The sequence below is a fragment of the Lolium perenne genome, chromosome 6 (genome assembly GCF_019359855.2).
Source record: "Lolium perenne isolate Kyuss_39 chromosome 6, Kyuss_2.0, whole genome shotgun sequence".
Lineage (NCBI taxonomy): Eukaryota > Viridiplantae > Streptophyta > Magnoliopsida > Poales > Poaceae > Lolium > Lolium perenne.
In genome coordinates, this window is record NC_067249.2 from 46,410,300 (window position 1) to 46,420,837 (window position 10,538).

At 40.5% G+C, this 10,538-nt stretch overlaps 1 protein-coding gene across 1 annotated transcript; it reads left to right on the forward strand.

The window, feature by feature from the left end:
- Positions 1 to 3,212: 3,212 nt before the first annotated feature.
- Positions 3,213 to 9,468, forward strand: LOC127321037 (DNA-directed RNA polymerases IV and V subunit 2-like). Its single transcript, XM_051350085.2, has 7 exons — positions 3,213 to 3,851; positions 4,379 to 4,588; positions 5,207 to 6,078; positions 6,179 to 6,467; positions 6,837 to 7,757; positions 8,388 to 8,659; positions 8,752 to 9,468. Exons 1-7 carry the CDS (start codon positions 3,234 to 3,236, stop codon positions 9,248 to 9,250), a joined length of 3,681 nt encoding a protein of 1,226 aa, XP_051206045.1. The 5' UTR covers positions 3,213 to 3,233; the 3' UTR covers positions 9,251 to 9,468.
- Positions 9,469 to 10,538: the final 1,070 nt, after the last annotated feature.

The following is a 10,538-nucleotide window of genomic DNA, read 5'->3' on the forward strand; positions in this document are numbered from 1 at the left end:
TTGTTCAGTGTCTCTAGGGGTGATTTAAGATATGATGATCTATATTTATACTAGACTTCTATACTTTCTTTTAAAAAATAGAAACTTAAGTAGTATATTTTTCTTGTTAAAGCAACATAACATTATTTTTGCATACTATTAATTATGGTGTTATCCGTTATGAAATTCTAGCATCCATTATTGAAAAGCACATATCAAACACACTAAATTTAAGTTGTATTTTTATTTTATTTATTTTCCCTTTTCAAGAAAATGCCAATAAAGGATATAAAGTGTAATTCCCTTAAGCGCAATAAAAATTTATTACGTGTATTCATGGATTAATATATGATGACAATTGCGTAAATTTCGGTGTATACATGTATGTGTTGTCTGTATTTAATACTATTACGTAACTCGGTACATAATTATAAAACATATGGTTCAATAAGTATCTAAATGGTGGTTTCTAGTCGATGATTAGGTAGAAGCAAATAGAACCGCACATGTTTCTAATTGACATTTTTAAGTTTCAATTTTTTTAAAAAATCCTTGGTGTAGATGGATCTCAATTGGAAATTTGTTGTATTCTAGGCTACAAAAAAGTTCTGAAAATGGCACTCATCGCACCCAAATCAACATATTTTTATTTTTTATTATATTATCCTAAAATGCAATGAATTTTGGATTTAGTTTTTATAGAGTAGTAGATTTCATCATTATCTACATCTCGGACTTTTCCCTATTGTTTTGAAACTTTTAAATAATATTTTTGATTTTTTTATGAGCTAGTATTCATGGGCTTGCTTGCGCTACAAGGAAGGTAGGCTTCGGGTGTTAGAATACATGAGTATATTGTCCCTAGCCTGGCATGATGGGAAAATAATTAATGAACCTAAGAAATACTTCCTTCATCTCATGAAGATTGTCTGGGATTTATTAAAATTTAAATGTATCAAAATATTATTTAGTATCTAGATATATTTAAACTTTAACAAATTATAGACAATTTTCATGGAACAGATGAAGTATAATTTGACGCTCGTTGGTGGAGTGCCGGCCGGAAAAAAAAACATGCGACCCATTGTCCACTTGTGAAGAAAAATAATGTTCCTACATAAAATGTGCAGTGTAAACATGCAAATAAAAAATTCTGCTGGGGACGCGTCACGTTCTCGTTACGACGAACAACCGTTCAAAATTTCACTTGCCGACGTGTGCTCTCTACGTAAGATCCGAATATCCGATGGTTAGATCGCACGTGCGTAACTATGTCCGTAGGGCCGGCCCATAGGGTGGGGCAGAGGGGCCATCGCCCCGGGCCCTCAGTACCTATTGGGTCCTGACGTAAGATTTGTTTGTATACTTAGTGTAATTTTTATTTATATTATTACTAGAAAATATTGATGTCTTAAGCTACCTCTATTCTGACTCTTCTTACAAAAATAAATAATTTAACATTTACTCTCTAGGTTATACGGTTTAGAATGATTTTAGAAAATATGGAAGGCCGAAGCTGCAGCTTACTACTACCTCCGTTTCAAGGAATAAGGCGTCCTCGTTTTACGAGTTTTTTGTTTGACCAAGAATTACTTCAAATAGATAAACATTATTTGTATGAAATTAATATCATTAAAAAGTGCTTTTTAATACGAATCCAACGATACTAATTACATATAATATAATCAATATTTTGTTGCTCAATTTTTATGGTCAAAGTTCGTCTTGGAATACGCGTGCGACTTATTCCTTGAAACGGAGGTGTCTCTACTCCGACTCTTTTTAACAGGAAAATACTTTAATATTTTTAAATAATTTTCCCGATAACATAATTTCTCTCTTACAAAATATAGAAGGCCGAAGCTGCAGCTTGCTATGTCTCTACTCCGACATAGTAAATGTTAAAATATCTCTTTTTGTAAGAAGAGTCAGAATAGAGGTACGCTAAGCTCTAGCTTAAGACATCTACATTTCAAAAAAAAAAAAGCTTAAGACATCTATATTTTTAGGAAAAATAAAAATAAAAATTACACTAAGTATACAAACAAATCTTACGTCAAGACCCAATATTACGTCAGGATCCAATAGGTACTGAGGGCCCGGGGCGTGGGCCCCTCTGCCCCACCCTATGGGCCGGCCCATAAAATACTCACAATGACAGGTAGGACCAGTCCCCAGCAGTCAAAGCGACTGTAGGGAAGACGAGCGGAGCAAAAAACCCCAGTCCCAACTCCCAAGCAATGGCAGAGTGGCAGCCACCACTGTCGCTCCTCCCTCCGCGTCGCCCTAACGCTGCCTAAAATCCAAATCTCGATCGTAGGGTTTCCCCTCGCCGGTGTCGGCCGCGGCGGCGTTCGGCGATCGGCCGCGCGCAGGTAGGCCCAGTTCCTCCCGGCCGACGCGCCAGCCAACCTCCCCATTTCCGCTCTTCTGTCGACGCCATCGTACGTCTCTGCGGGGGTTTTCTCCTCCCGCCGCGCGCGCGCCTGAGGTGCATGTGCATCCATTGGCCGCTCTGTGCTTTCGCGTGAGACCTTTCGTTTCTTGGGGGTTGTGCAACTTGTCTCTGGTCTCTGGAGCGAGCGGGGTTTTTTTGCAGCAAAGGGTTTTTTGCATCGCCGTGCGGGGAGCGAGTGGTTCGAATTTACCAGCTTGATCTGCTGTTTGTTTATACCTTGTGGTGGTCTGTGCTCTTGGGCGAGAGTGGCAGTGCCGAGTATGGTCGATTTTGTTCTTCTTGGGATCGCTGTGCTGATCAAGTGCCCAGTTTAGGTGAAAGTCAAACACTCAAAGCCTCAAACGGCTCTGATGTGTATTACATCAGCAGTATTTTCTATTATTGTGCTATAGTCTAAGGCTTTTTTTATTGATTCTTGTAGTGCCCAATGTTTTGTGGAGAAATGAGTATGTATTTACCATGAGATTGTTCATAGGTTTTCTCTCCTACTGTTTATTGTGGAAATGTGATTTGTTGATTTTTTTCTTCAAAATGGGGTATCCCAGCCTCTGCATCAACCGATGCATAGGCCGCTTTTATTAAATTCAGTTCAGAGTTACAACCAGCAAACTTCAGACTCATTACAAATCATGTATGGCTTAAAGTCGCAAAGTGTGTGTTTATTTCTCTCTATGGATCAGCAAATCAATGTGATTTACGGATACGTAGTATGTGTTTATTTCTCTCTATGTGTGTGTTGTGGAAACTAAAACAATATTTCTGTAGGCAGGGGGGGCAGCTTCCTGGTGGTTTAGCGATGGAAGAGCCAGAAACGAAAGGCTTGCGTTCACCAAATGGATTAGATACTAAGATTGATGTCATGGACTTCATGGTTTTGGATGACGATGGGGAAGGGATCATTGATGTAAAAGAGTATGCAAAAGGGATTCTCCATCCATCTCCTGATGCCGACGGAGGGCACTGTCCTATGGATGTGGACTTGAAAGGAATACCATCTATGGAAGATCAAGGGGAAGTGAAGTCTTCTTCAAACCCACCTGCACAAGTGCCAACTGACATCAGTATTGAAAGCCTGGAGAAGTTTTGCAAAGAAGCGGCAAGATCATTCTTCAATGAAAGAGGACTAGTCAGTCATCAGATAAACTCCTATAATGATTTTGTCGACCATGGACTCCAGGAGCTCTTTGATTCCCTGGGGGAAATTACCGTTGAGCCTGATTATGATCCTTCAAAGAATGTAGGTGGTGTGTGGAGACATGCAACCATCAAGTTTGGTAGAGTGAAGCTTGAGAGGCCGGAGTTTTGGGCTGACAACTGCGATCTCGATGAGCAGACACTCATTATGAAGCCTGTACATGCCCGCCTTCAGAAGATGACATATTCTTCGAAGATGAATGTAGAAATGACTGTTCAGGTCAGGATGCTCCTTACTTCTTGGTCCTTGCTCAGTGGTATAGGTGGAGCTGGATTGTATTTGGTAGAAGTAACTGGACCATATACAAGAAAAGGAATGATAGATTGCTGAATGCTTTCATAGGAAATCTAATATTTATCCCAATCGTTCTCTATAGTATTTGCTACTTTTGAAGTATCAAAAAAGTTATGGGTTTAAGCTTGTTGTGACACTGATGTTTACTTGTTGCGTTCTGTCACATGACACACTTATCCATGTCTCTCTCTTATGGTTCCTCTTACCGTGCCTGCAAGCTCTTGTAAGTTTGCATTGCATGTGTTGATTATGCTGTTCCTCAGGATTCTAAGCTTGATTTTGACATGTCTGGCCTTGGTGATACCACAAAAATATATTCATCTCTTAATTAACGGATGCAAGTTAAAGCTATTCGTGTGTCTGCATGCAGTTACGATACCACACTGAATTTTTGTACTGAAATCTTATCATATGTTGTTCCATCTGATTTATTTGTGTTTTGGCTGTACCAGGTTTACTCACTTGGGCAAGGCGACGGATCGAAAACCGGAAAAGAACCATATATCCCGAAGAAAGTTATATTACCTTCAGAAACTAAATGGGTCACTGTTGGTAGGTTACCTGTCATGGTGAAGTCAAAATTGTGCTGGCTGCATGAACTCAGGGAAACTGAGTGCCAGTTTGATTCTGGTGGATACTTTATAATAAAGGGAATGGAAAAGGTATTGCCTGACAAAATTTATCATGTTCATTCTGTTCTGAACTAATTTTACACATGATCATTCTATCATCACATTGTATCTCACATTTTTATAGACTTTAAAGGAGCTGCAAACCGCTGCTACTCTGCAATTTTAATGAAACTATCTTGTTTTAGATGTGTGATGACACATATTTAGTAGAACCTCTGAGTTCCACTCTATACATCAGTCATGCATTAGAGGGATCTTGCTACTGCCATAAGTATTTCATTTTAGCAAAATATATCTTAACTTGTGACTTATATTTTAATAATGTGACCATAGTTCAACTGGAACTTCATATCCAGTGCTTCTTAGATCTGCTCTGGAATAATTAAATACAGGGCCGTTCGAATAAGTCAGACCTGAATTAGTAAAAAATAAAAAATAGTATCCCAGCAGAGATATGGCAAGCCAGCTCTCTATAATTCTCTTGAAGAAAATTTCAGTTGCTGAATTTCCCATTGACCAACTTTCTTTAGATTTACTCTCTTCTGGATTGACTATATGGAAGCCTTTACTTATGCCATGTACAAAGGTTGCCTTCGTACCATAATAGATTTTTTTAACCTCAAATGTTTACTGCTTGCAACTCTGTAGGCATTTATTGCTGAAGAACAGAAATGCTTATCCAAGATTTGGGTAAGTGACTTCAAGGGCTGGTATGCCTGTTACTTGTCTCAAATCAAAGAAGAAAAAGTCTATGTTAACCTTGTTCAGTCTAAAGAGAATGGTGGTTTCCACAAAGTCATTAACCTGTCCTTCTTGAGTGCGACTATTCCCATATGGATAATGTTTTTTGCACTGGGTGTATCATCAGATAAGGAAGCTTTTGATATGATTGACATACAAGATTGTGATTCTTCTTTAGTAAACATAATATCAGCAACCATAAAAGAATCTCATGCACAATGTGAAGCCTTCCGCATAGGAGATAGAGCCCGTCAATATGTTGACAAGTTTATCAAAGAAACAAAGTCTCCACCAGAACAACCCTTTGATGGATATGTGGGTAAGTACCTATTTCCTGGTGTCAGTGGCAATAGGTCCAAAGCAATTTTCTTGGGCTACATGATGAAACGTCTACTAATGGCCTACTGCCGCCGCTGGGAATGTGACAATAAATATGATTTCCGGAACAAGAGGCTAGATCTAGCATGTCAGCTGCTTCATAGAGAACTTCGAGGGCATCTTAAACGTGCAGAGAAACACATGGTGAAGGTAATGCAGAGACATTTGAGTGGTGATAGTGACTTACAAGTTCTAGAACATTATGTTAATGCGTCAACTATTACCAATGGTCTGAACCATGCCTTCTCCACCGGTTCCTGGTGCCATCCATATAAATATTGTAAGTGCTCAGGGATCGTTGCAACCCTTATGAGAACAAATCCGCTTCAAATGATGTCTGGCTTGAGGAAGACAAGACAATTGTCTTCATATTGGGGAAGTGCTGGAGATGCTAGATATCCGTAAGTTGTTCCTGTTTACACATAATCTTACAAGAATACTATATGCCTTCTAAAGTTCTAAATATCCTATTGTGAACTGACATGGGAAATATTTTTGTAGGAATCCTTCTTACTGGGGAAGGCTGTGTTTTATGTCTACTGCTGATGGTGAAAGTGGATTTGGGAAGAATCTAGCTGTTAGTGCTGTGGTTAGCTCTGTAAATAGTGCGCCCTTGCTTGACTTATTTGTTTCTTGTGGAATGAAGAAACTGGATGAAATTCTTGTACAAGAGCTTGGCGGTACAGATAAGATTTTCATGAATGGAAATTTGGTTGGTGCGTGTGCATACCCAAGCGAATTTGTTATGCATCTAAGGAATATGAGACGTAGCAAGCAAATTGATGCACAGGTTTGCAGTTTGCATATTTGCTGATTCTGCCTAACTGTGTAATTTTCACTTTTGAGCATGTTTGTTAGTTTTTTACGTTCTCGGGCATGTTAATTTCTTTACCTAATTCATTTGATCTTTCATGCCAATAAAATACTTCTCATGGTTTATTTCCACTATTCATTTGTGCTTGATTCGTAGTTTCTTACCAAATATAGGTAATCCTCCGAGCTCAGAGACATTGTATATTTGGGATAAATCATTGTTGGGCCATTTTTGCTGCAAGCATGGGAAAATGGTTTTCATATGTATGGTTTTATTTTGCGGAGCATGTGAAAGCACATACGTGTACTAACATGGTTTTTGTTGCCATGTCTTAACTTTATGTAGGTGGAAATCAAAAGGGACAAGCAACATAAGGAAGTTCGCATCTTTTCTGATGCAGGGAGAATTCTAAGACCACTTCTTGTTGTTGAGAATCTTAAATGCATCACTAAACTGAATGCTGGATCCTACTCATTGATGGAACTTATGCAGCAAAATATAATTGAGCTGATTGGTGCTGAAGAGGAGGAGGATATCCAATGTGCTTGTGGAATTAGGGATCTCTTTTCAGGGGATAAAAAAGAGGGTCTTTTGTACTATACCCATTGTGAACTTGACCCTTCTTTCTTGCTAGGGTTGAGTTGTGGTATCATTCCCTTTGCCAACCACAATGCTGCCAAGAGGGTTTTGATGGAAGCTAAACTATCACAACAGGCTATTGGCTACTCGTCTACAAATTCTCAGTATAGAGTTGATACCGTTTTTCATCAAATGTACTATCCACAGAGACCCCTGTTCAAAACTGTAGTGTCTGACTGTCTTGGTAAGAAAGACCATGCTAGACCAGAGTATTTCAATGGCCAAAATGCAATAGTCTCAGTCAGTGTTCATCAAGGATTTAACCAAGAAGACTCCCTGGTATTCAACAGGGCTTCTTTAGAGCGTGGTATGTTCCGAACACTTCATTTCAGGAGCTACAAAGCACAGACACAAAACAAGGAGGTGACCAGACGACTCAAAAACAGGGAAAAGATTGATTTTGGAAAAACCCAAAGCAAGAAAGGACTTGTCGATAGTCTGGATGTCGATGGCTTACCATATGTTGGAGCAAATCTTCGAAGTGGCGACATTGTCATCGGGAAGGTCTCAGAGTCTGGTGAAGATCATAGTGTGAAGCTTATGCATACTGAAAAAGGGCATGTAGAGAAGGTTGTACTTTCAGCTAATGACGATGGGAACAACTATGCAGTTGTTACTCTAAGACAGGTGAATAGTATAATCTTCAGCAAAGCATTTTATTTCATGATCCTTATTTACACGCTGTGGCATTGGTACTGCAATACAGTTCTGCATGTCATTCTATTTGATCAGGGTAGTTGTATTTATATGCAAAAGATTAAACGTTGTAGGTTGTGCGGCTAAAAATGTAATTTCAGTATCAATTTTATTTTTCTACAAAAGTGACATATGTTCCTCCTAGATACAGCCTAGGTTTAATCAAATTACGGATCGCAATTGCTTTTGCTTGGTTGGTTCAATACTAATTTTGCACGTCTTATGCATGACCTTGGTTTTATAATTTTAGTACTCCCTCGGTTCACAAAAGGATTTCTCAACTTTATCAAAATATGTATGTATCTAGACGTGTTTTAGTGTATGGATTCATGCAAATTTAGACAAAGTTGAAACATCCTTTTTTGGACGGAGAGAGTAGATGATATTGCCTACGATATTTGCCTCTATTATTTATTTAAATTAGAGCCCTGAGCCTCTGAGGTCACCTCAAGGTGCCATGGTATTTATGCATCCTTATTTTTTGGTTCCTTATTTCTCCAGCTCTTATGCCATTGTTAAATTTAGTCATCATTACATAAACCTGACACTTACGTTGTGTAGGCCCGCTCACCTTGTGTTGGCGACAAGTTCGCCAGTATGCATGGCCAGAAAGGGGTTGTTGGTCTGTTAGATTCTCAGGAGAACTTCCCGTTTACTTGCCAAGGAATAGTTCCAGACATTGTGATAAATCCACATGGCTTTCCAACTCGTCAGACTCCTGGTCAGCTGCTTGAGGCTGCGTTGGGCAAGGGAATTGCCCTTGGCGGGATGACTAGATATGCGACACCATTTACCACTCCATCGGTGGACGTGATCACGGAGCAGCTGCATAAGTAAGTGTGTGACTATGAGTTTGATTTTTTTTTGTTCAATATATTCTGTTGCAATCAATGATCATCTTCAATTTTTCTGGATTTGATCCTAGGGCTGGTTTCTCAAGGTGGGGAGGTGAGAGCGTTCTGAATGGTCAAAACGGTGACAGGATGCAGTCCTTGGTGTTCATGGGCCCAACCTTCTACCATAGGCTAAAACAGATGTCTGAGGACATTGTGAAGTTCCGTAACACCGGGCCGGTGCACCCGCTCACGAGGCAGCCAGTGGAGCAGAAGAAGAGGTTTGGCGGTCTCAAGTTCGGGGAGATGGAGCGCGACTGCCTCCTCGGCCATGGCGCCACCACGAACATCAACGAGCGGCTGTTCACGCTAAGCGACCCCTCACAGCTGCACGTCTGTCAGCGGTGCGAGCGGGTGGCGAACGTGATCGTACGGACTGACGAAGGGAGGAAGGTCCATGGGCCCTACTGCAAGTTCTGCAAGTCTGCGGAAAACATAGTGAAGATCAATGTGCCTTACGGCGCAAAGCTGCTCTACCAGGAGCTATTCAGCCACGGGATCATCCTCAAGTTCGAGACCATAGCCAGTTAGAGCTTCATCGCTATCAGGAAAATGTAGGCGATACAAAACTCATTTTGTCAGGATTGATTCACTCCCGTCTTCTACCGTGGTGGCTAAATTAAATTGTTAGCACGAACCTAGCTACCCTATGCTGTGAAACCACGTTCCATATATTCGAGGGAAGGAAGGGATCACTATTGCCCTTGAACTGAACTTTCAGAAGACGGTTGTTGAAGTTTAAGGCTATTATTACTGAAGCCAGAACTGCAGTTGATTTACATGGCATGTTCTAGGTGTACCTTCTGTTGTGATGTTCAGTTTTACTCTACACACAAGTTCCACGCGTATTCACCCTTTCGTACGGTTACAGGTTGCAATTTGTGTGTCGTAGGAGCTTATCTTTAGTTGCCCTTGAAAAAGGTCTGCGCAGTCTAAGCTCAGGAACCTTCATTGTGTAGGCTCTGTTTGGATTTTGGAACTCTTGCTCCAAAGAATTCCTACGGGAAGTGAACTGTCACACGGAGTTATCACCTAAGAGCTTTTCTAGCAGTTCTCCTAAAACTTAACTCCATATACCACCTCCCTAAACTTAACTCCCAACAATTTGAGGGGTTTGAGAGGGTAGGAACTAATTCATCCCCTAAATTTAACTCCGTTTTCTTTGATATGTATCCCATCCTTTTGCATATGCAAACTACATTTACACAACATATTAATTCAGATCTTAATGTTTCTAATGCACGCATTTCAAAATCATTGTTTTCAAATTTAAAGTTCAAGTTCAGGCACAACATATGGTCCAAGTCAAGCAAAAAATCAAAATAAAAAGATTCAGATCTTAATCTTTTTCCCCTCTTCCTCTCGAATGATCAAAGCCACCAACATCTCAAAATCATCATCTTCTTCCACTTCCTTTGACGACGAGTGGTGGAAAAACTTTTGTGCAAACCTCATGTTATGTGCACTGCAATGTTGACTACAAATTTACTATTTTAAACTAAGGCATGAAGCCCTGCTTTAAATTAATAAACAGCTTACAACACAACACCCAACTCAAACACACAAAGATAAACCAGAAACGCAGCTTGAGCTGGTGATGTCCTCCTCGCAAGAGCGCCAAGGCAGAAGCAGTAGCAGCACCAGGTAAGCAATGGTATTGAGGGCAGCACACAGTGATCACCAACGGTGTCAACGAAGGAACCCGTCGAGCAGCCGCCATCGTCATAGCGTCCCGGCGCGGAGATCCTCCACCTAGACACCGCGCGGGGGTCAAGGGCTCAGATCCCCGCCGCCCCCTTCACCAGCGTTGCGGGCTTAG